Source organism: Crinia signifera, chromosome 5, assembly GCF_055691185.1.
Source record: "Crinia signifera chromosome 5, ASM5569118v1, whole genome shotgun sequence".
Taxonomy (NCBI): Eukaryota; Metazoa; Chordata; class Amphibia; order Anura; family Myobatrachidae; genus Crinia; species Crinia signifera.
This window is the reverse complement of record NC_139221.1, coordinates 229,302,303-229,329,005: the sequence shown is the minus strand read 5'-3', so window position 1 is coordinate 229,329,005 and position 26,703 is coordinate 229,302,303. Positions and strand designations below refer to the sequence as shown.

Genomic DNA, 26,703 nt, shown 5'->3' with positions numbered 1-26,703 from the left:
ATTTAGATTTGGGAGGAGAGAGATGTGTTCTGGTTCAAATCTAAATTACAATATAAAATAAACCCATGATCTACAAAAGCAGATTTTACACTGCATGCATGCATGCAAAAAAAATAATACACTGCATGCCCAAAAAAAACCTGTTTGCACCTCCTGCAGTGCAATGTGGTTTGAGTAAAAAGGTGTTTTTTTTGCTGCTTTGCTCCAAAAACTCTGAATAACCCTTCATTTACTGCTTGTACACTGCATGCCAAACTGCATTATTTCAAACTGCCATATCTAAAACTACATACTGATTTTTGGACATATAAAGAATACAAATCCGACAACATGAAAAAAGGCAGAAAAAAAAAATGACATTTTATCTGTGGATCTGATCTTGATGCCTACTCTATGACACCTACTGTGACCCCGTGGATAGGGTAGGTTTAAAGAAGCAAGTTCACTGGAACAGGTGAGTCATTTCTGCACTGGCAGAGAGGTGAGGGCCACCTAACCCCAGACCCAAGAATCACACAGTTTAGAATAAACAAATTCTGTTTTATTTGACTGGAACACTTCAAAGGATCAAATGATAAGTTAGACAGGAAAAATGACACATAACATTAGAGACTATACTCTAATACCTTTTTGTATCAAAAGCAGAAATATATTTACCTTGGCTGTAGATATGGCTTCCATCCTGAATATTGCCCTCGATAAGGGCACAGGCAATATACTGTATGATTTTTGTTAACAATATGCACAATATATTGTTAATGATATCGTGTTTATTGTTCAGTGTGTACCCACTAGATGACTAACGACGCACATTCTCGTAGATAGTTATTGATAAACCCCTATCATCTGAACATGTTCGGCAGGTGCCCTGGTGATGTTACTGAACTATATTATTAATGATATCGTTCAGTGTTTAATCAATCACTTTTATACATCACTTTGCAGATGCATCCTTATTATATACTGGTAACACAGTGGCACCTTAATGCAGCAAATGCGCAGTCTGCCAATAATCACTCAGTCGGCAATGTGTCCATCTCTGTATCAGGCTGGTGTCTTGGGAGCTGCTCTTGCACAGCTGACCGCTGCAGTGTTCTCCTATCCAACAGCACTGTCTGCTGTCACTGCTTCGGCTCAACCGCCCTCCATTATGATGCTGTCTGAGTATAGAGACAGACTCCGCCTCATACTCCGTCCTAAAGCTGCAGCGCCTCCTCACTGACAGGAATCCCCACAGCTCCACCCCCCATTTTTTTCTGGCAAGGCAAATCACAGGAGGCATCCAATATGGTTTGACAATATAGTTCCCATAGCGGTTATAGAAAGGCATGTGCCCCTTATGATCCCCAGCTCTCTCCTCTTGCCAGCTGTGTTAAGTGCTGCCCTGGGAGTAGAATATTTATAATGAAAAAAATCATACAGAGGAATTATTATCTGGGGCATTCAATAGAACGGCCCTGAAGGCACACCCACAGTCCATGTTTTATGGCTATCCAGGCTTAGGCACAGATTACTTCATTTGTACCTCAGTCAGCTTGTTTTACCATTTGTGAATAAGCAGGGATAGCCAGAAAACCTGGACTGTTGGTGTGCCTTGAAGACCGCAGTTGAGGACCCCTTGTATGTACTATAGTTGATATACTGTATTAACATTAACTGTGGAGGGGCAGTTAAGGCATTCCCTCTCTAGTGGTCTTGTGGGCATGATATTGTGTTCATCTGTGGATTAAGGGGGTATTTATCAAATCGTGAAGAGATAAAATAAGATAAAAAGTACTGATTAGCTCATAAATGTAATTTTTCAAAAACCGTTTGTAATATGTAAGGTAGAAGATGATTAGCTGAACCTGATTTGAGTGGGTGGCTTTAACATTGTCATGCATCAGTGGATGTGGTGTATCACTTGGTCTTCCTCTTTGCCATTGCTCCATAGAGCAAACATTGATCATTGCAAATGCAATGGAAGCTTTGAAATCCAACTAATTCTTGTCCGTCAGTCCTGTGTTTGCACAAATTAATTTCTCAGGAACTGGCAGCATCAAGACACTGCAATATTCAATTGAATAACAGTGAGTGAGCAGCCTGATCCAATTGAGCAGCAGAAGGCATTTTGGCCAATCTCTTACTATATTTCTATTGCAGAGGCTCTCCCCGACTCGCTCATCCACCATCCTCCAAACTTGTGATGGTAGGACAGTAGAAATTGGGTGAGATATAGACACTGCCAATCTATCTGGTTTTATCACTTTATCTCTCTCTTTCTCTATAACACTCTCTAAACTCCCTACTAAAGGATAACTAATCCTCTCTCACTCGCAAAATCGCCCGCATATCTGCACTGCAATGCTGAATTTAGCAACAGTGAGTATACGGCTCGACTGAACGAGCAGCAGAAGGTACTACGGCCAATCTTCTATCTTTCATTTGCGGAGGCACTCCCCATGTTTTCTTTACCACCATCCTCTAAATGTATGATGGTGAATTATAGAAATCTGGGTGAGATATAGACACCAGCAAACTATTTCTCAGTTTACTTTACCTCTCTCCGAAGAGCTACAACACACACCAAGTCCTGGTAGCTGACGCAACTTAGGACAACAGGTAATACGTAAATATATGCAGTAGGCTACACCCTTTCGCCCAAATCCTGAACAAAATTAAGCGGTTTCCTAGACACGACTATTGAGTCACAGTGCATCTTTTAACTTTATTGTCACAATTTGTGTGTATTACCACCTATATTAAAAATTAAGAATATTAAAAGCTAAGTTTTAAAAGTAATAGTAATACATACACCAACAATCTCTTTCCACATAATTTGGTAATTTACAGGTATATCTTTATTTGCATACTTTTATATGCAAATAAATGTTTAAGAGTGCCCCCAAACAAGAGTCTTCTTTTTTCTCCATGTTACTTTGCACAAATTACGTCAAGAAAGTAAAAAAAAACAAAAATAAATGAATGTACTATTTTCTGTTTTTGTGTCTTTTTGGGTACAGCACCAGACACGGATTCATGAGATCCACTCCTCGTATGTTTGTGTTATACACTCTAGGGTTTATTTACCAAGATGGGAGTTCTACTGAAGATGGGATGTTGCTCATAGCATCCAACCAGAATCTACTTCCTATTTACTTAGAACCTTCTAGAAGATGAGAACATCTGATTGGTAGCTAACGACAACATCCCATCTTCAACAGAACTCCCATCTTAATAAATAAACCCATCTGTGTCTATCCCTTTTCAAGATGCTCTTGATGACTGGAGACAATAAAATACAATACTAATAAAAGTGTCTACCACCACAGCTGCTGCTACGAATGATAATAACATAACATACAGTATACTGTAATGCTGTACTTTTGTTTTCAATTATATAACTCCATTCAGGTAATCTGCTGACCGTTCTAACAGATTTCCACGTGATCTTGCCTTTTAATTTGACCTACAACACCAGTGCTGTGAGGTACCAATACAAGATGGGTATTTACACAGACTTCCAAGATGTAGCCCCTAGCGTCCGTGACCAAAGAAGGGGTGTCCTTTTCCCCAATAGGAAAAGGGCAATTTACAGGAGAATGTGGTTAGTGCTCTAGGGTTAGATGGTCCGGTCCAAATGATGCAGTGCTTAGTCTGGGGGTAAAGACTGTCTAATGTGTTAATAGTCCGGAACCAAATACTGTAGGAAGGGTGTTATTATCCAGGCGTGTAAAAGTTACAGTCATTAAGTAAATGTAGGTCCCGCATCTGTCCCACGATATAAAGGTGGTATACTGTGAGACTTGTATACTACCTTTACATCGTGGGACAAATCTAGGACTAACATTTACTTAATGGCTGTAACTTGTACACACCTGAATAAGAACACCCAGCCTACAGTTTTTGGTCCCGGACTGAGCACCCCATGATTTGGACTGGAACATCTAACACCAGCGCGCTAACACCATTCTCCTGTAAATTGTGAGGTACCAATGCTAACCCTAGTGCCAAAATACTGCATAATAATCTTACAGAAGATTGCTAACATGAAAGCATGTGCCCATGTGTGTACTTTATAGAAGCCACAAACATTTATGCAGCTGTATGTAAAGTAGAGACAAGTGGTGCGTGGGTGGGAGTTCAAACCACAGTATGAAAAACGTCTACAATTTGCAATATACTTACATCACACACCAAGGCTTGATGCTAATGGTTATTGATCAGATTTAGGGGGTATTCAATCCCGGATCACGATTGTCGGTCCGTCCGTCCCCACAGCCGTGGTCCTCTGTTTGCGGTTTGCCAGACAGGAAATCAGCAGGCGAGATTCAATCCTACCTGCCGATCGGCGAAAAGGGGGTGTGTCCGCAAAAACGTCCGTGGATTGTTGAGATGCGGCCAGGATCGCGACAATCCACGGCCGTTCTTGGCAGCACGGGCCCGACAGCTTTTAAAGTTGGGCTCGTTCTGCCACGATGCCTCTTCAATGCGGTCGGCAAAGACAACATTGAATAGGCACCCGCTGCTATTTCCCGTCGGAAATAGTGGCGGAGGATTACATACACCCCTTAATGGTTTGTACATTGTGTTTAGCTCACTCCGATGTGCTTAACTGCTTACACATCTACCTCCTGTCACCATTCACCTGCAACATAGATTCACCTGCTGCCTTGCATACAGGATCACTCACTCAGGGCCAGATGCACTAAGCTTCAAAAGTTATAAAATGGAGAGAGTGATAAAAACCAACCAATCAGCTCCTACCTGACATTTTTCAAACAGTCTGTGACATGGCAGGTAGGAGCTGATTGGTTGGTTATCACTCTCTATTTTATCACTTTTGAAGCTTAGTGCATCTTGCCAATCCAGGCAGGGAACTTTACAAACCCATGTGACCAGTGGGTTTCGAATCATACCATGCTCCAGAAGAGTGGACATCACTGACTAACCTAAGATAAAATGAATTTTAAAAGAAACAAACTTGCTACATGTATTAGAGTGTAGATGATTTATTAACCAAGGCCCCAGTCCACAGATAGAAGCAAACATCTTTAACATGCAATGCCACCACAAACCTTTGTCTACATGAAATACAAAGCATTATTTTTTGTTGTTTTACATACAGCTCGGTAACTTACACAAAAGATTAAAGTTGTTGGAAGCAACTTCTGAAACAATGCAAATCTGAATATGGAGTTGAGCTATGAATACAGTAGGCTTGTCAAGGAAAAGTACACCGTAACTGTAATTTAGGCTTAATAAACTTTACATAATAGGCAGTTTCTTCGGTTATTTCTTCCTGTTTAATTAATAGTCGCATTCTGACATTGGCACCTTCTGTGGAAAATGGCTGTGAGCTGCACATTTATTTCAGTGTCTTCGCTAATAACACTGCAACCGTGCCATCAAAATGGAGTCAGGAAAACATACATTTATTTTATTTGAATGAAACCCAAAATACAGCAAAGTGTAATTATCCTTCATTTGTAAAATGGATATGAACCTGTTCAACTTTGGAGAGGCATTACAAATCGGAACCATTTCAAATGAGCATATACATAATTTATTTATGCATCATAAAAATAATATTCAAAAATAAATAAAAAAAGGTCCAAATACAGTAGGCCTCAATTTCACCCTCTCAGATTTTTTTTTTTACACACACGAAACAGTGCTAATCCCACCCAACATTTTATTTTAAAAGACTTAAAATAAACATCTTACTTTAAAGAGTGTTATAAATTTTGACCAATCCTAAATGCACGGGGTCAGCCACACTGAATAATGGAACTGGAAACAAGATGGAAGATCTTCTGAGGTTATTAGCATTTGTAACTAACTACATGTCAGTCGGTACATTGATAGGAGTCAGCAAAGTCTTATACCAATCAGTGTCAGACTGATCCTGTTAAACTATGGCTTCTGTAGTAGAGAGATAGAGCCAGACAAAAGAAATGATTCATCAGAATGTCAATGATTTACTATTAAGTGGCTTGAATGGAAATACATGGAACGTTTAACAACAAATAACCCACAGATCATGTACATGCTGTTGTTGCATATATCTGTCCAATAGCCAAATTAAGTCTGGTTAAAAAGGGACCTGTAAGGAATATGAGGGTGATGTTGTATATAATCATATAATATAGATTTATATCTAACAACATACAGTATTGAATTAAGCAGAGCTAAAAAGAGCTTTTTCCACCTCAGCACAGATTATGTGCACAGGAATTGCATACATCCATGTTTTTAAATAAAATAATAATGACAGGTCCAACTTAATGTTTTTTGATAAACAAAGGTAGACTAGTACTTAGGATTTACTTAGATGAATGCATTGCGGGTTGTTTTTTTCTTGTTAATATTTTATATATACCATATTATATATGTGCCAAGCCCATTATCATAGAAATTATACTACACTCTGTATCCTTAATACCTGTAAATATTTTAATTTCATAAAAACCCAGTTATATCCTAGTTCAGCTAATTTAAAGAGCTGCAGAATAATAAGCAAATTTTCCTAAATACCTGCAGCATTCCTATATTAGGGAACAATATATTGATGGTGCAGGGGTAATCTTATGTAAACGTGATTTCCCAAAAAAAATTGTATTACGCAGGGAAAGATGGATTGCATGCTATATTGTGACAATTCCCCCCATATCATTATAGTAGTATGTTTTTATCTGGTGTCCGTCCCACTAGCAATAAAGCAACAGGAGTTTGGAATGCTATATATTTATACATGCTATATTAATATGGCAAACTCGGACGTTGCCATCACAAGGTCCTTGTCAACAGAAAATGTTCTGATACAATACAATGAGAGGTTAAGTGAATTGCTAAATATATATAAAGGTATATATTTCCTGCTCTGTGTAGTGAATTCCAGTTTAACCATAACAGTGCAAATTATGCAGCCCGATAAAGGGCACCAGCATCGCATATATAGATATATATTGGTTGAAGATCTTAGGGCCACTGACGGAGAAACAGTGGTAGGTACAACATAAAGAGGGGAGTACTCATTTCTTCTGGCACAATGCAGATGCATTAAAGCGAACGCTTATATAAATATCCCACCAGTGACAAGAACAGCAAATATGATGAAAGATTTCTCCCAGGAGGCCATGGTCTTTGAGTAACAGGAGACAACCTTAGGTCTATGCTGCATCTCACTGCTAACCAGTTTTCCCACGTAGTATGAGAAAATCATATACAAACTGCTTAAAGTGGAAATACTGTACACAAGAAGAAAAAAAAAAAATATATATATATATATATATATATATATATATATATATATATATATATATATATATATATATATATATATATATATATATTTGGACAATTATCTGTTTGTAGATATTGTACTACTGTAGTTAGGTGACATTTCATCCACAAATATGTTATATCTTTTTAGTGTTAAATATCAAAAAGTATGTCAACCACAGATAATATCTGACATATAGAATATAATCCTGAATGTAGTAATCAGTGCTTGGGATGATGTATGGCACCTAGGAAAGGAGGGATCATGTAATTTTAATATTTGCAAGAGGTTTCATTATAATAATAATTTGCATGAGTTATACCATTTCTTCACAAATGCCCTTTTTGTTTGGTTTAATTGTTTATATTAACTGATCAGGATGCGGCCTATAAATATCTGTAAAACCGAAAACAAAAAATACTTCTGCTTTATTTTGGTGGCTAATGCACTCCATATATTTATCATGCAGAATGTACCATGTATTATCTTTAAAAAGAAAAAGCCACAAAATAAACCACAAATGTGCAAGAACAAAAAAAATAAAAATAATATTAAAATTCCACTGTACAGTATATTGAACTTTCTTTGACCTCTCAGAGTTCTATTTTATGTAGGTGCACATAGCCATTTAACCTGTGGTCTAAATTCCTTGGTGCAGATTTACTAAAGCTTGTTAAATTGTAAAATGGAGGAGCTGCTGATCGCAACCAATGACATTCTAGTTATAATTTATCTACTACAGCCTAGAAAATTATAGACAGAATCTGATTGGTTTTATTTTTAGAAGCTTTAGTAAATCTAGTCCTTTCTAGGAGTAGTTTTACTCAGCTTGAAGCTCCCCAGGGCTACTGTAAGGGAAAACCAATCAGAGCTATCAAGCATGATGCAAATGATTATCTCATTAGGGTCTAGTAGAGTAGATCTACTAGAATGATGTTCACATCAAGGGTCTTGGATAAGTAAATGCCGGCACCATAACTATATATTTCTTGGAGCCATGAATTTAAAAAATCATAACTGTACTTGGGGATTCTGGCCAGCGTTAACAAAATTGTATTTTGCCTTCTAGAAACACAAATAAGAAGAAAAATTGTTTACCAGCTTGATTTTATGTTGTTGTTGCAATAACAGCCAATTAACTAAATACCTTTTTTAGGTCACAATTACAGCGGTCCCTATCCACTGTCACACATTCAGTAACCATTTTAAAATTCATAAATCGCTAGATCCATTCCAAACCAAGCCAAAGAGCATTAAAACAGTGATAGAAATTCTAGAATTAATAATGATGGAAAGCAACAGAAGTCCCATGGAAATGCTGCTGTCGGCAAGCCTGATGCTCAGCTTGCGGTTAGTGTTTTCTGCATATTTGCCAAATGTGTTTACTATTACATTATGTTGGTTTTATTTTCCTTTCTATAAGGAATATCCAAGGTATTCTACTGCTGGCTGACCCCCATCTGCTGGTGATCGGCCTCTGGCTCCTCCTCTTCCACATCTGCATTATATTCCTCAAAAGTATCATCATCCACATCGGGGAGACCAAGAAGCTGTAGGAATAAGAGAATGAAAGGTCAATAACCAACCCACATCAGAAATATTTTACACCCTAGCTTTTTTATGTGGTGCCACAAATGTTCTATACTGCCAGCACAAAGAGGTAGATGGGAGAATTTTCAGGGAATGCAGAGGCTGGATAGGAGACCTGTAGTAGGCGTGAATAAAAAGATTAAAGAGGGTATTAAATCCGGAATTCCCACTGTCAGAATGTCCCGTCACTCGGAATCCAATTTTTGTCTGATTATCATTAGACACTAACTTGACAGATGAAAAGTCTGTAAATTGTTGGAAAACAGCCACAAATTCAACAATCCGCAGACGTTTCCGACTAAACAGATCTGACTTACATTTTTTTGGGGATGTGACAGCCTTCAATGCTGTTGTTAATAGCAGCATTGAATAGGTGAGTGCCGCTCTCTCTCGTGTTCGGAAATATCAGCACAGATTGAATACCCCCCATAGAGTATTAAGCATGTTTAAAGTCTATTTGGGTGTGGGAATCCATTTAAAAAGGTCAGTGACAGCAATGCATAATGATGAAGGTGGAAGTGGTTAGGAGGCAAGGCAGTCGAAGACTAAAGTGGGTAGTAGGGAGTCTGTTGGAACTGAGGTGAGAAATGTAGGGAGGAGAAAATTTGATCTGGATTCTTATTTGGACATCGAGCCAGTGTATTGAATGGCTAAAGAAGCATTGAGGGTGAAGTGACGATAGACAAGCTCAACCAAGATGGACTTAAATGGCATGCTGGAAGGGTTGCTGTAATCTAGTTGAGGGCATGCTTGAGAGTTTTAGGAGGTATTCAATCTGGGGTCACGGCTGTCGAGCTTGCTTACAGTTGTGACCCTGTACTATTCTCGGTCTGCTCGACCAAGCAATCACAGGTGGGATTCAATGTCCCACCTGCAGCAGTGCGAGAGGGGGGCATGGCCGTGAGCTGTGGCCGGGAAGAGGCGAGCTGCAGCCGAAAGCTCGTCACTTCCCAGCCGTTCTCGGCAGAATGAGTCCAACTGCTTGTGAAGTCGGGCTCGTTCTGCCGAGCTCCCCTGTTCAATACTGTCAAGGAAGACAGCATTGAACAGGGCCCGGCGGCCATCTCCCCCGGCGGGAGATGGTCACCGGTGATTGAATACCCCCCTATGTAGTGTCCTGGGTAAAAATGTGCTTAATCCATCAAATATAATATCTGTGAAGTTGAAAGATGAGAGATTGGGGTGAGTATAGGAGGGAGTTTAAGGATGTGAGACAACATGATCAACGAGTTGGGCGCAAAGAGGAGGGAGATTTGGCAGCAGCAGAAAGAGAAGCAAGATCAACTAACAGTTCAAGAACTGGTCATGTTACAAGGATGAGATTTAGTGTTCATTCTAGCACTTGCCATCTTTGAAAACCCATGCAGTTCCTCTTCCCTGCCTGGGGTGTTGCTGTCTGCTGTAGTGTTTCTAGTGTGGTCTGTATATCAGCACTGATATGCAAACAAGACCTGTGCTAGAAACACCACAGCAGATAGCGACACAGCAGGCAGGGAACAGGTACTGCTGGGGTTTTCAAAGATGGCGGGTGCTAGAATGAACATTACGATGGTAAGGATAAGTTGAGGAAGTGAGGCATGTGGGAGCTGGCACCAGGTCTGGATATTATATAGTTCCCCAATTTCAGAATTACACGTAATATTTCAGTGGCATAAACTTGCACAGATACAATGAAACGCTGGAAGACGTAACATGTGCAGAGAGAGTTAGATTTGTTTCAGTTATTTTTTTTCTGTGCAGGGTAAATACTGGCTGCTTTATTCTTAACCTGCAATTTAGTTTGAACACACCTCACCCAAATCTAACTCTGCACATGTTACATTTGCCCCACCTGCACTTAGTTTTGCCCATTTGAGAAATTGCCTTGCGATTAAGTCTGAAACAGGCACATAGGCCCTTATTCAGATCTGATTGCGGTAGAAATTTGTTCTCAAAATGGACAAAACCGTATGCACTGCAGGTGGGGCAGATGTAACATGTGCAGAAGAGTTAGATTTGGGTGGGGTGTGTTGAAACTGAAATCTAATTTGCAGTGTAAAAATAATGCAGCCAGTATTTACCCTGCACAGAAAAAAAATAACCCCCCCAAATCTAACGCTCTATACATGTTGCATCTGCCCCACCTGCAGTGCACAGGGTTTTGCCCATTTTGAGCACAATTTTTTTTGTTGTTGTGTGTGTGTGTGTGTGCGATAAACCCCCCCACAAACAAATTAAGCATAGTGATGTGAGGAGCAAGGCATTCTTATCAGACCTGTATTTTGCAATTTTCGATAGATTGTAGGTACATGTTTCCTAGTACGGTGCCCCCGATTTCCATCGCAGTGCATCGCATGCAATGCGATTTTTAATTGTACAAGCACCCTAATGGGTGCTTACAATGTTAAATGCACCCCCATTGTCAACACCACCCCCACTATTAACGCCAACCCGAAGCGTTGCGAGCGCAGCGTGCCCCGCGAGGGGGACGCAGATTAATTAACATGTATTCCGCGTCCGCTCGCCGCCCTTCGGGCTCGCCACACTATCTAAAATCAACTCCACGCCGACATGGATAGTGGGGGTATGAAAAGGTCGGAGGACGCGTTCCGCTGCTGCTCGCCACACTTTGGGTTGGCGTTGATAGTGGGGGTGGTGTTGACAACGGGGGTGCATTTAACATTGTAAGCACCCATCAGGGTTGTACAATTAAAAATCACATGCCATTTGCTGGCATGCAATGCTATGCAATATTTAATTGTACATTCCGGGTCATTTACCCGAATATCACATCACATCGCATACCAAACACATACCTTATGGCATGGTATGCGATGGGCGCCGTGCTAGGAAACAAGTACCCATTTGTATTATGCTGTGTACACACAGTGTATGGAAACCATATACCATCAAAATCTTAAGGAAAAAATAGCCATACACAGTCCTAAAGGCACCCTGGTTTTAAAAATATCCATTCTTAAACCCAGGTGACATAATTAGTACATCCCTAGATCTAACTAGATTGCTTACATTTAAGCACACATCGCCCCATGTGTATACCCCACCATCGATGGGGATGCACAGTCCTGCGTGTTGCTATTGCCTGACTAGATCTTCACTGCATGCAAGAGAACAGATCAGATCACACGTGTACCAGTGATGTGTGCTGAGTGATCTGTGCTTAAGCACATAGGACAACCAATTCTCTCTTCTGCTCATTTGTATCTTCATTACATCACACGAAGTATGATTTAATGAAGATTTTCAGTAACATCTTATGTCCAGGCCTGTCTTATTAGTTTATATTACCAAGATATATTGACAACATGGATCCGAATCTGAGGAACTATATATCTTCATTATCCAAGAAAGACACTATTGTGACTATGAGGAGTTATTCAATTAGTGCCAATTTTTCACCTAAGCAAAAAATCTGCACTTTTCTCAATTATATAGGGCGAATGGGGATTCGCCCTATTCAATTGAGGGATGCCTAGGCTGAAAAATTTGCAAGTGGTGAAAACATCTGGATGACTAACTTGCCACCAATTCACATGTTTTCGCTACATTGCAGGCAAAACTGCAACCGTTTTCACCAACTGAGCCATTTTTTCAACAATGCCTTCAATAGCGGTGATCACATCTGCTAATGACTAGTAGGGGGCCAGATTATTTCAGTTTTTTGCCTATGCAAAAAAACAGGACTAATTGAATACACCCTATGTGAGATATGTCAATCTTTACATTCTGATGTGTTGCTATTTTTAATTTGTTTACTATTGCTTAAGAATACATTTATGGTATAGGACGAACAGCACTTTCCAATGTCTTTGGTTTTGTATGCTTCTATCATTGTCGGGTTCAGGGCCCTTTCAAAGAAGCAGTAGCTGATTTTTTGGTTAATATCAGTATTTAATTTTGATATTATTAATATTAGATCACCAGTCTACAATGACCTATACACAAACCAATATTCACAGTTCTATTCTTGTCAGACGAAGAGTGGAAAAGCAGGTAAATATCTACTCCTTTTAGTAAGCCACCAATGCAGTGCCCACTGCAGGATTACAAAGCTCCGGGCACAGGACCTCAAGCTGACTTTTAAAAAATATATTATAAATAAGCAGAGCCATCTTCTTTACACTGTTCTACTCTGGATAAATGGAAGCATGATTGCTTCAACAAAAATCAAGTGCTGAGGTTCCACTGGTTGGACCTCAAGGACTCGAATACTTTTAAACATATTATCACACCTCTCTCCCCATAAGCCTTCTTATGGTATAAAGGACCTGGTCCATGATCCACTGTCTTTTTTTATGCAGATTTATTTATTTTCTCAATTTGGCTCGTTTTTTTTCTTTTTATAACTGTGGAGTTTACTCTTCTATTTTTAGTTCTCCCCCTACCCCCTCTCTTTCTGCTCTTTTTTTCCTTACTCTCTTTCCATGTTTCACCCTGGTTTTGAATAATTCTAGAATTGTCTTGTAGGATTTTATGCCTATACAGTACAGGTTGAGTATCCCGTATCCGAGTATCCGTTATCCGAATTATTCCGAAAACCATACATTCCAGAAAGTGAATAAAAAATATTTTTTTTTGCTAAAAACTCACTGGGGACATTTGTAACAGCACTACTGGTGACATGATATGTAACTGGCACTATATATGTGCAAGAAAATGATTGCTTGGCATTCAAATTCAATATCTGAGATAGTACACAAATTTTGTTTCATGTTTTGAAACCTTGTTTTTTGAACAAATAAAATATATTTGTGTGTATTTTATGTGGTAATAAAATATATTTGTGTGTATTTTATGTGTTTATACAGCATACATGCAAGATACTTCAAAATACATAATTGAAATATTAAAATATTCCTAAATACGGAATAATCCGTTATCCAAAATTCTCCTGGTCCCGAACATTTTGGATACGGGATACTCAACTTGTATTTGCATATTTGGAAGAAAAATTTATGGTGTATTTTGTTACTTTTTTTTGTCTTCTCTATCTTTCCAAGAAAAGATTTTGTTTTTGTTAAAAAAAAACCCCCAAAAAAACAAAAAAACAGGTGCGGTCAGAAAGCAGCTAAAATTTCATGAATGTAAGTTTGGGGATTTCATTCCTCTGACAATGCAACATTAGCAGATGTAAAATGATAATGTTTGTTGTATACATTATAATGTTTATAATATAATGTTTATCTAACTGCTATCATAACTGAAAGATCAATACAAGTCCCTTTTTCGGCATGGAATGCAGGTTTAAGCCTTGAATACCCATTCATGTTCAATGCTTGCACAGAAGGCTGAAAATGTTCCCATTCACAGCCACTATTACCTGAAGTGGTTTCCAGCTCCGGGAGATCTCGAGAGTAAAGAGAACTCCCACATGTGCACTACAGCTGGGAGGAGAGACAAAGCACATCAGCTGTGGATGCTTTCAGGGATCACCATAGAGGGGAGTGTGACAAACAAGATAATCATACATCTTGTCGCTACTGCTTCCCCTCAGTATAGAGGTGAAGCAGGAAGAGAAATACCAACACGGTCAGTGCTTATTGATACAATTACCTTTAATTGTGCTCATTTTATGGCACTAAGCACTCCACACCTTCACACAAAAGGCCCTGATACATTTATTAGGGAAGAGTTCAGGGCTTCCAGATGATATTATGCACCAAGAATAGAGCTGGTACAAGTAAGGCACTAATAATGATGACTCCTATTACAGCAAACCTATTTATAGGTGCTTGGGGTCCATAGAGGTGTATGGGCTAATATCATGTCATCCATGCATGAAATTTAAATGCAATTGTCGGCGACTATAAGAAACAGGTTCATATAGATGTGTCCTCATACACGTAGCTTACTCATTTCCTGAAAAATACTAAATAAACAAAAACAAAACTCATTTTAACCCAAACCCTCCCTCAGGTTACCACTACTTCGCTCAGTGCCTACAGTACATTTTATGCATTGCACACATCTACCACTGAGTCCTTTCGCAAGGGGAGATTATAAATACTTAAATAAATTCTAACTTTCTCTCTATAGATTGTACAAAAAGTACCCCCCAAATTAAATCCAACCATTTGTCAAAATAATGCACAAAAAAATGAGTGACCTTATTAATTGCAGCACCGTGCTATACTACAGATGCGTCCTCAAACTATTGCTCCAGTTAAGCCAAACAGTGCGCACCGGGCGTCATCTAACAAGGAAATTAATCTTCGTTGCTAAGCGATGAGACTAGGATGCACCAGGAGGCTGTGCTCATTATATGTGACACGTGTGAAACGTGTGTGTGTCAAATGAATCTGTTTTCTGATGCATTGCGGCTAAGACACCAGGGCCGTAACTAGGGGGGGCTCAAGCGCACCAGGCGCTGGAGGGGGGGGCGCTGTCAGGTCGGGGGAAGGGAGGGGGGGGGGGCACCAAATGACTGCCTTGGCCCGGGCGCCGGAAACCCTAGTTTTGGCCCTGAAGACACATATCGGGTAACAAGATGCCTGGCACTATCAGGAGACGCATGGGACCTGGTGGCTCACTAGCTCCAGGAGTCTGGTATAATGAGGAAAGTTGTATGAAGGAAGCCCACTCCCGACTGCATTTCATGTGTAACAGTGCGGCATACATTGAATGTATGTGTTCACATTGAAATGCTGTCATCCCACCATCCAGTCCTACCGCAGCTGACCCAACGGCTGTGGCCGCACCGCTAATGTGTGGCCAGCTGCATAGGAGCCTGTGTGCAGGATCCTTGCGGCACAGCTGCGTCCCTATGTGTGGCCACAGCCTTAAGGGCCTGATGGAGTGCTGCATCTCTGACAGCAGCAGATCTGAGAAGGTATGTATATGATGCGAGTGTCAATTGTTTAAATGAAACGCCCACCTGTGCCTTCACAGATCCGTTGCATGCAGCCAAAGACACAGAATCAGGTTACCATCGGAAACAGAAACACTCAGCAGTCCATCGGTCATATGTGCAACCCTAAGGTTACTCAAAGTCCACTGCATGTATGTTGCAGAGACCTGTAAGTTTGCATTGGGAAAACACAGGCACATGCTTCGGCACTCCTACAAAATGGAGAAAACACACCTCCATTTTGTACAGCACTCCCAGTTTCTACCCCCACACTACAAGAAGTTGCACATTGGGTAGAAAAAGAGGACTGGTCAGCTATAGACATTATTGAATGGGTCACTTGGTGAAAATGATCTAGCAAAGAAACCGTTGCAAGTATTACTGCTGTGTTCATACCACAATTTGAAGGTTCTATAACTGCATTTTTTCCTGTTAACTGATCCAAATCGGTTTTCCATTAAAATGAATTGATGTTACATTATTTCAGTATAACTCGGAACTAAAGGCATCCCATATGAGGTCTAACTCAAGATGAAATGCATTGGGTATAAGATCCAGCTCACGAACCCGAGAAGGTAGCCCTTAGATAGGAAAAGCTATGCAATACAGAACCAAAGACTATATGGGGGACATTTAATAGGATGAGAGATTCAGAAAGTGAGAAATTTTGTAAGAAATCTCCAGTATTTTTAAAGTGGTAATCATTTAAAACCAGTTTGATTTTGAAGTGTAAATGATTGCTGCTTGAAAAGGAGATTTCCTACCAAATCTCTCACTTTCTGAATCTCTTGTCCTATTAAATTTCACCCAATATCTCTAATGACACATGGGGGGGGAGACAGAGCCAAAAAATCTTTTGAAATGGTATATGTGTTGGTTCAGTCATTTAGATGCCCCTCCCTGGTCTAAAGGCCCTAACACAATTTGAGCCGCCGTTCTGCATCCTCCCGGTCGCCAGATGTTTATACTGACCCATACTTGCGTACTCTCCTAGGGATAAATTTCACACAAAAAAAAAATTCAAATAGGTTATGTTGTCCATAGCAACTAAGCCGATTTGGTCTATCATTTCTCTATCTAGAAAATGATATACAGATTCTGATTGGCTGCTATGGGCAACATCACCTCTTTTCCTTTTTAGAATATTTATTAATTTACCCCCTAGAACGTCTATGAGGCTTCAGCATCCCATATGTCTTGTCCTCCAAGAAAAGTGGGCAGTCGATGACTCAAAAATACCCTCACACCATCTATTTCTGCCATATTTATGAAGTATGCACTGAACGGTGTGGAGGTTCTTTGGTTATACATATAGACTTCATTCCACTTCCCTTCAGCTCAGGTACTGAGGCTCCACAGGATGGGACTTCTGACAGCTAGAAGCATGTCTTCAGTCAGTCCAGATGAATGGGTGACGGGTGAGGCTTCAGGTGGCAAGGCGCGCTTTGAGCACTCAGCAGGATGCTCAAAGCCCTGGAGGGGGGGGGGGGGGGGGTGTTTGTGTGGCTCGGGGCAAAGCTTTGTATAGCTATGAGTAGGTGGGGCTTTGGTTTAATGGCTGTGGATTATTAGATAGACAGTGTCTTAATTGGGAATGAGTCACTGCTGTATGACACAGAGGTCTGCTTATGCAGACAAAGTCACTGGTTGTTTGCGGTAAAAAAAAACACACACACACACCTGTGTTGTGTGGAGTGTCTCTGTGCGTCCCGCGATGTTCCGGTCCTCTTTGCTCCAGCCGCGGCTCTGACCGCAAGCTCACAGTACCAGTCCCCCCCCCAATCACCACCCATCTTTCAATTTGTTGCTTTTGTACAATTGACACATGTAATTCGGCTTTATGACATACATTACAGTATTTAATACATTACTATATCACCCATCCAATCTCATTGGTTCCTAAAAACAAGACAGACACACATATTTGGTTACAGGTATCACCACAAAACACCCACTAGGAGCAGAGCGCACTATCAACATTCTATTTTAATAAATGCACATATGCATTCTTCACGGACATACACTATTCTACTTATTCAGTCTTACATATTCATTTATATGGAGATCCAAAATATATAGTAGATCTAGTGGCCCCCTAAACCACAGCACCTGCCCATACCCTGTTGGGAATACCGGCTGAATGGGTTGTGGCTGAGCCCCTTCTGGCCAACTCTCTGTGCCCCTGATGTATTTCCTCTTTGAAATGCTAAGAAAAGCATTGCACTTACTGGCCTAAAAGACTTGAAGACTTTCTCCAGGATTTCATGTAGAGTCTTCTTCCCACAGGAGGAAATGTAATCCTGAGCTAGCTGCAGGAAAGGCAAGCAGTCTTCACTTTCACTCCAAACATGCTGAAAGGCAAAAGAAGGAAAGAATTCCAGTGAACAAAACATATTATACAACACAGCCAAGACAGAAAACACAACAGTGCATTAGGAAGTCAGAGGTCATCAGCCGCCTCTCTCAAGTTATTGCAATAACCATGAATTCAACAACACATCAGAGGATGTTTATTTTTACCCATAGGACTGTCAGGAATTCTGCCTACGTATGCACTAAATACAAAGAATGACCCATTGTGGTCCATAATTATGAGTGGATAATCACACCAAGAAAGAAATGCTCCAACAATGACATTTCTGTTTTGTCTCTGATTATAGTCTTTCACCAGCACAGTGCTGCTAGCAGAGATAATCATCTTGTGTCTCTACAGGCTTTTATTAGTCAAACTAGAAGAAGAAAGAGTTCATCATCTGAAGTTGTACAGAATAAGATCAAAAAGTGGCACAGCTGGTTAACTCGGGCAGACATAACTTGTACCCTATTCCATTGTAAATATCTGCCCAGCGATGATCGATGAGTGGCTTTCTTCCTGCCCGGTGCCATCAGCCGGGGGGGGGGGGGGGGGGGGGAGGGGGGGGGGCATGGACGGCTTTGCAAAGCGCAGCCCTATGCAAAGCCATCCTCAAAGCCACTTATCTCCTGGTATTACCAGCAGATGAACGGCTTTCCCGGCGATGATGTGGGAGCGTGCAGCAGCGATCACCGTTCATCGTTGGGGCAAACACACTGGGCGGCTTTGAGCTGAAAGCCGCTCAAACCTGCTGTTTATAGGGACATTCAGCTCAAAGTCACCCAATGTGTATGGGCCTTAACAGGATTCGAAGATATCCTGGTTCACGGACTTAATTATGTTAAGATATGCAAAAAATAATGACTTCAAAAGTATTCTGTAGTTTTCTTATATTGAATTCTTTATAAAAAAAAAAAAAAAAAAAAAGAATACAGTTGTACTGTACCATCAATGCCAACAAAATAAGTGTTAACCCGTTATGACCTCTTGTCCATTTGAATGGACATTATTAAAAAAAAAAAAAAAAAACGTATTACATAGGGAGGTATTCAATTCCTTGCTGGATTTTTCAACTGTGAAAAAAAATTACACTGCACGCCATTTTTAGGTCAAATTTACAATCAGCATTCAATTAAAGTGCACATTTTTCGACTGTTGAAAAACACAAATTACTCCCCAATCCACATGTTTTCAAAATTGCACCTGTTTAACAGTTTTTTTTTTTAGTTAAGTTTAGTTATGAAACAGGACTAAAAACCAACTAAACGTGTTCGGAGCTCAGCGAGCAGGTAAACGCCACCCTCCAAACTATCCGCGCGTGTACGGGTGCAAACGCGTTCGCAGTCATGCACACAGGGGGAAAACCACCATTGAATGATTTCCCCCCTGCTCGCTTCCAGACTTACTTAGCACTGCGAAGGCCATGGGGAGGAGACCGACTCAACAGCCGCGAGACACCTGCGTTTTCTGGGGCACTCCCGGAAAACACTGGGTTACCGCCCCCAAACGCCTGTAGGGTGTCAATCACCCTACAAGCAGCCAGCTGCCTTCGTACAGACGGCCCACACATGTGCACAGTCTGATAATCACTCAATCAATTCACAGCACAGGGAAAAGGTCTGAATTGGGCCCATAAACTGTATTGTGATGACTGTGTCTGTTGCCATTCAAATCCCAAGGTCTATTGAAATGTAGGAAAATACTGTGAAAAAACGACAGATGTCAGAGAAACAAAATATTAAATACAAAGGAATTGCAATGTTTTGTGTACAAGCTACATTGCTTCATGTACTAAAAATGAACAAACCAGGGTAAGCGCACCAATTCTGGAGACTGGACCAACCTAGCATGGGAGAAGAAAAGCAACCACTGTGTTCACTGGCGTATCTATAATGGGTGGATCCAGGGTAGCCCACACATCGCACACCGTGCACCCATTCAATTATACTTATCTCACTGATGGTCTGCCCTCAGCAGCGTATTGGTTTTTAGAAGTTTAAAAGTATAAGAAACTGTTAATAAATAAAGTGTCAAAGAGTTTTACATTTAGTTTGACCCTTCTTTTTCAAGACCTTTGCAATTCGCCCTGGCATGCTGTCAATCAACTTCTGGCCCACACACACTGACTGCCCATTGTTGCCTAATCAATGCTTGGCGGTTGTCAGAATCTGTGGGTTTTTGTTTGTCTACCCACCTTTTGAGGTATGAGCACAAGTTCTCAGGGATTTTATAACAGGGGCATGGCCTAGTGGACACAAGGCCATGTCTCATTATTTGGCACACGCATGGTGTTGGCTCAGTGGCACCCGTAAACATATTTTATGGCCCAATGTTTCTGACTGGTTGGCCACCCCTGGTATAGATGATCTCATACGTAAATGCATCTTCTATATAGAATCTGGATAATGCAGTATGTTGGATGAATGAAGCTCAGACTGCATAAACATAGTAGAAGCTCCTTCCATTTTTATCTGGAGTAATGCAAGGAATAAAATAACAGCTAGCGCGGAACGTAAGTAATTAGCTTGTAATGTTGCTGATGTCATGTAAACTGAGAAACTCAGCAGTACATTCTCATTAAGAGGTAAGCTGTCACTTCAGCAGTGTTCTGTTCTTACTATCAACCCGACAGTTCTCAGGGATTTGTGAAGAATAATGAATCAATGTCTAAACGTATAATAAATAATAATAGTCACACAGTAAAAATATAACCAAAAACTTAGCTGCTGGCATTAATGTCCCTTCAATTCAATCCCCAAATTTATTTAGATTTATTTATTTACAGTTTCTTATATAGCGCAGCAGATTCCGTTGCGCTTTCCAATTGTAGACAGTGATAAAACAAACTGGGTAACAGACAGACAGACTTGGAGGTAGGAGGGCCCTGCTGCAAGCTTACAATCTATAGGGATATAGGGGGGAAACACAAGGAGAGGAATGCTTAAAGAAGTTAATAAAGTGGGTTTAGAGTTCATCCAGAAGAGATATGATTTTATAAGATAGGCAAAGAGGATGTCATATGTAGTTTCTCCAAAAGCTTGATCCAGAAACTTCCTGTTCTAAGACAACTTATTTTATTGATATATTATGATAGTATACTTTACTGCTTCAATAACATAGTACCATACATAAATAATATAATGTATGATGCTTCCAATGTACCATGGCCTGTATGGACTTGGTTCACTGAACTCTGAACACACACACACTGTACATATTTGTATCTATCTGCCGGGGTGCCTTCCTTCTAGGCATAAAAAACGTAGAACTGTGTCCCTATGGCATAGGAACCAGGCAGCATTCCATGGACTTATAAAAATGCTATAGACTTCATTATATATATGCCCACTGCCGATCCTTATTAAATATTGACACTGGCACAGTGGGACTACTACGGTGGCAGATAGAATTCCCTACCCTGACTATGGTGGACATCTTGAATGCCAATATCAAACTAAACAAACAACTGGTCTGTCTCTTATGCAGAATAACATTTTACAAAGATCCTATTACACACCAAAATTTTAATTACTTATAGGAGAGACTTCCTCCTCCAATGGTTATAAATGTGGCTCCCCAGATGCAGATATCACTCACTGCATTTGGTCTTGTCCAAAAGTACTAGCGTTATGGCATGACCTTCAAACATATATTAACTCAGATTTGGAAATATTTCAAATTACCAAAAAAACCATGAGCATTTTGGGGCATACACCCTAAAACACTGTCCCCCATCCTGTCCAAGGGCAACCGCATCTTACTTAATAAATTGGCTGTGGCCAAAAAAACATCCTCTGGAGGGGAGATGTCCGCTGAAATCGTACGTTTTTTTTTAAAGGGGAATTAATTTACAAGGTATGGTTTTTACTTGAAAGTTAATTCCCCTTAAAAAAAAAAAAGTCAGATTTTGGTGGACATCTATCACTGCCGCTAAACTCGGGTGGCATTAAATATCGCCCTTTAGGTTATTCAATCAACGTTTCATGGCTGTATAAGCCTTTTCATCAGGATATCCTGAGAGTATAATCAAACCCACAAATGGGGAGATGGTGAGCAGGAGAGACCGGTGGCAGTGAACAGGAGGCCTGCCAATGCTGGTTCAAAAAGAAAAAAAAAAGGGCGAGACTGGCGTCCTCTCCTTTCTACACCCTCTTCTCTTCCTTGCCCCGTCACCTTATCTCATCCTCCATCACCTCATCCTCTCTCACCCACCCCCTAACCTCTCGTTACCTCACCTTCTCTCACCCACTGTCACCACACCCCCTCGCCACGTCACTTCCTCTGACAGACCTTTTTCTCTCCCCCACCCCTTTGTATTTTCTCTTTTCCACTCTCTCCCTGTTCCCTTTCCTCTCCCCCTTCTGTCTCTCCTCTTTTTCTCTCCCCCTTTGCCCTGCCCCTTGATCTTTACCCTGCCTTCGGTCTTTACTTCTCTTTCCCCATGCTTCCCCCTCTCTCTTTCATTCTTTTCCCTCTGTCAGTCTCTCTCGCTTTCTTTCTCTTCTACCTGGTGCCGTCTCTCTTGCTCTTTCCCTGACACTCGCTCTCTTTCTCCCATCTTTGTCCCTAATATTCTCTTACTCCTGCTCGCACCCCTCTCTTTCCCCCCCTTTCTCCATCAGACACCCTCTCTCACCTCTCACTCACACTTCTTCCATGAAGCCATCTCTCTCTCTGCCTCCGGCATCCTCTTTGTCTCTCACTCCCCACACTTTTTCGTCTGGCCCCACCTAAGGGGCATTGTAGTGACAGAAGTGTGTGTGTGTGTGTGTGTGTGTGTGTGTGTGTGTGTGTGTTAGCTCAAAAGCATTATTTGTTGGGACCCAGAAAAATTGGAGTAGTACTTTATAAAATGAGGGGTCTCCGGGGCACAATTTTCACTGAGCACAATCAAAGATATATATATGCATACTGTATGCACACTACACACAAAAAACTTGTTAAAACTATATCATTTCATTATTTCTAGAATAAAATCACTTTAAATACTCTGTAGAAACAATCCACTATTCAGATCATATTTTAATGAACATGGCTCACCCTCTTCTCACGAACTAGGTCTCACACACTAGGAAATAAGGCAATTTATTATAGCCAATAAAGATCCACTATTAACCAACAAGTGATTTCTATTGGATAACAAGTAACCTAATTTAATCCGTGGGGACATAGTTACTTACAGTATTTGAGCAGCTCACATCAAACTAAATATGCCCTATAAGGTCTTCATATTGTAGAATAACTATTTCCTGCAAAAAAAATATAAGGGAATTGCAATGTGCAGTCAATTAATGCCTATCTTTAAGTATTTTGAGAACTACAAACAAAGAAAATTCATACAGCTTTTTTAAGCTGAAAAACCTGCTTTGACCCGGTTTTTTAAACCCCCCCTTCCCCCCTTACACACTGCATGTTGTATATTACTGGTTAATTACCGTATTTGTACCTTTCACATTGAACCCGTAGTGAAAGCTACAAAAAAGGTAATCCAGTAATATACCACCCATACCCCTGGTTCCTGTCCTGCCCCCCCCCCCCTCCCCATGTGTCTGGCCCACAACCCCCCCCCCCCCCGGTACCTGGCCTACAACCCCCCCCCTACCTGTCCTGCACCCCCCCCCCACCACCCCTCCTGGTACTTGCAAGCATGCCTGATCGGGCAGCGGGGTCCGTTCTTTGAATTCCAGGTGACAGCTCCTCCTGACTGATTCTGTAATGGTATGACCTGTATGACAAGCAGCGCCTCTTCCTTGCAGGCCACAGGTCTGGCTGGCTGCGTCTCCAGATTTTGGGTAGGGTTCAGCATCGTGACCACCTTGCTACTATCGAGTTTGTGGAAGAAGCAACTTACCACAGCAAGATTTCCTGAAGTCTATAGGCGGTGCAACTGACACAGAAAGGGGGAGAAGAGTTCTACGGCTATGCAGTTGCAGAGTTTACATGGCGGGGAGTGGTTAACAGCCCTGACCTGGACTCTGCAGGTGAGAGAAGATGCAGTGTGAAAAGTAGGCTCACCCTGTAGCTTAACAGCTCACAGTCAGTCCCGGTGCAGTGAGCTGTAGTACAGTACTTCAGACTAATAAAAATCTCCAGCACAGCAGCCACCAAGCAGAAGTTAAGGTAGTGTCCACTTTCCTTTATACTGCCCAGTTGTCCTTTGGTGTGTCTCTACCTACACTAACTCCAGCATATACTACCCTCAACCTGTTTCTACTACTTCCATGATCACACAGTTTAGAGGATATTTCTGGTTATGGGGGTTATTTTGGTTCACTCTTTCTGACAAATTCCTTCTTAGATGGACAAAACCATGTGCACTGCAGGTGGGGCAGATGTTACTTGTGCAGAGAGAGTTAGATTTGGGTGGGGTTTTACTTAAAAAAGTGAGATCTATATTGCAGTGTAGAAATAAAGCAGCCAGTTTTTACCCTGCACAGAAACAAAATAACTCACCCAAATCTAATCCTCTCTACACATTTTACATCTGCCCCCCTGCAGTGCACATGGTTTTGTCCATCTAAGAAGGAATTTGTCAGAAAGAGTGAACCAGAAGAACCCCCACTGTGCTGCTCTGTAAGAAGTAGGGTGGGGGAAGGGCCGTAACTAGGGTAGTGCAGACTGCCTTGGACACTGCATAGATCTGCTGTGGGTGGACGGTTTGCATCTACCCCACTTGTCACCAGATGCAGCACTGGCCATTGTATACCACAGCAAGCAGTGCGGTTTAGTGGGAGTAGTAGCAAATGCTCCATATTTGCTGGTACTTTTTAAGGCTGGGGTTCCGAGTACAGGAGCTGCATGGGGGAAGTTGCTGCATCGGAGCCAAACACAAGTCTAAACTAGTGCCTGCACTCAAATATACACAAACATAACACACACCGCATACATACATACATGTGTAAAAGGGGTCTCTACCTGACGTAATGTGCATTAGGGGGTGCAACCTAGAGTAATGTATATGAGGGGCTTTACCTGGAGTAATGTTTAGATGAAAATCAAAAGGGCCCTTCTGAGGATTTTTTTTTTTTTTACAAAAAGTCTAGTGCTTACACATCATTAATAATGCAAGCTCCCAAGCATCCTTAACAACCCCCCCCCCCCCCCCCCTCCCCTGCACTGCTGAACATGGAGATTGAATTTGGCTTTATAGCTATCAATGGTGTAATGTGTATAATTGGCTCTATCTGGTGTAATGTATACGAGAGGCTCTACCTGGAGTAATGTGTATAAGTAACACTACTTGATGCGTAATTTGAATAATAGAGACTACTGTGCTGTGAATTGGTACTATTATCTGACCACGCCCCCTTAGCTATGAAACCATGCCCCAATATTTTTGAGCACACCTTCATAGTGCATTGTCCTGATTTTAAATGTGTGTGTGTGTGTGTGTGTGTGTGTGTGTGTACCAATTTTCTTTCTGCCATAGGGCATCAACATGTCTAGTGATGGTTCTGGGTGATGGCAATGTTTTCTTTTTATTGAATGCAGTCTTATCCCCAGAATTTATCCAAGTGAGACAGCGATGCTTGAAATAAGATATCCTTATTTAAAAAAATTTACAATTCACACACAATTATTGGCTAATATTAATAAAATAAAAATTACATAAATATATAAAGAAATAAGTCTTATCCCAGAATTTTTTTTTTGTTTTGTTTTAACTTGCACGCTGCCAACTATAGTTCTGGGTAAAAAATAAAAAAATACTTTTATTGATATTGCATATGTTAGGTGATTGTGTTATATCTTCTATTTCTGTTTCTCTGTGCATAATAAGTACACTTCTTGCATTCAGGTAAAGTGGCATAAATGTAAACACTCATCTTCTGCTTTTAGAAAATATATTTCTTTAATTTATTTTTTTGCACTGACTAATGAATGACCAGATTAAATACCTGTGCAAGCTATTTAATATAGATCTATGAATTTCAAGTTCATGCGATGTAGCACAGTATCTATTTGTCTTTTTCCTCAGATGAAAACAAGGGTATGGGATTACTGCTTAGTCTCTGTATTAGAAGACTAATACCCCTTTTACACCAAAACTGCCGGGTCACACCCGGGTTTTTGGACCCAGATGCAACCCGGCAGTTGTTCCCTTTTACACCGGCGTCCCCCGGCATAATGCGGGTGGGGGATGCCAGTGAAGTCAGGTCCTGAGCCGGCGCTTGGAGATTACATCATCTCCAAGTGCCAGGAAACCCGCCGATCGACACCCTCGCAACGCCGACCGACAAGCTAGGGCAAACCCAGCACCCAGGTAAGCTGCTAGGCTGCCCCCAGTTTCCGTCCATGAGGTGAATGGATGCCGCACACAGGCATCCATTCGCCTCTGCCCAGCCTCCACTACTGTCTGCATAGTACCGCAGACAGCAGCAGAGGCTGTATGCAGCCCCTGCCCAACCTCCGAACTGACCTCAGGGCGCTGCAGTCCGGAGGTTGGGGCTCCCTGATTGGTGGAAATGGGTCCCTGGGTCGGATGACCCGGGTTACCCATTTACACGGCCTCTGACTCTGGGGAAGCCCCGTGTCCGACCCTGAAAATTTGCCGGGTCGGACACCGGGTAACAGGACCCGGGTAATTTTTTTTAAACCCCTTTTACATAAAGCCCCGGCCCGGACTGGAGCTGCAATAACGCTGGTCGT

The 26,703-nt window shown here is 41.2% G+C and overlaps 1 protein-coding gene across 1 annotated transcript in view; it reads right to left on the bottom strand.

Moving 5' to 3' along the window:
- Nucleotides 1-4,975: 4,975 nt before the first annotated feature.
- Nucleotides 4,976-26,703, bottom strand: part of MTURN (maturin, neural progenitor differentiation regulator homolog) — a 38,016-nt gene continuing 16,288 nt past the window's right edge. The window contains exons 2-3 of the mRNA XM_083188622.1: nt 17,930-18,052; nt 4,976-8,814 (exon numbers count right to left, since the gene is read on the bottom strand). Coding sequence (XP_083044748.1) covers nt 8,704-8,814; nt 17,930-18,052 — 234 coding nt within the window. The 3' untranslated portion in view covers nt 4,976-8,703. The remainder of the gene's footprint in view (nt 8,815-17,929; nt 18,053-26,703) is intronic.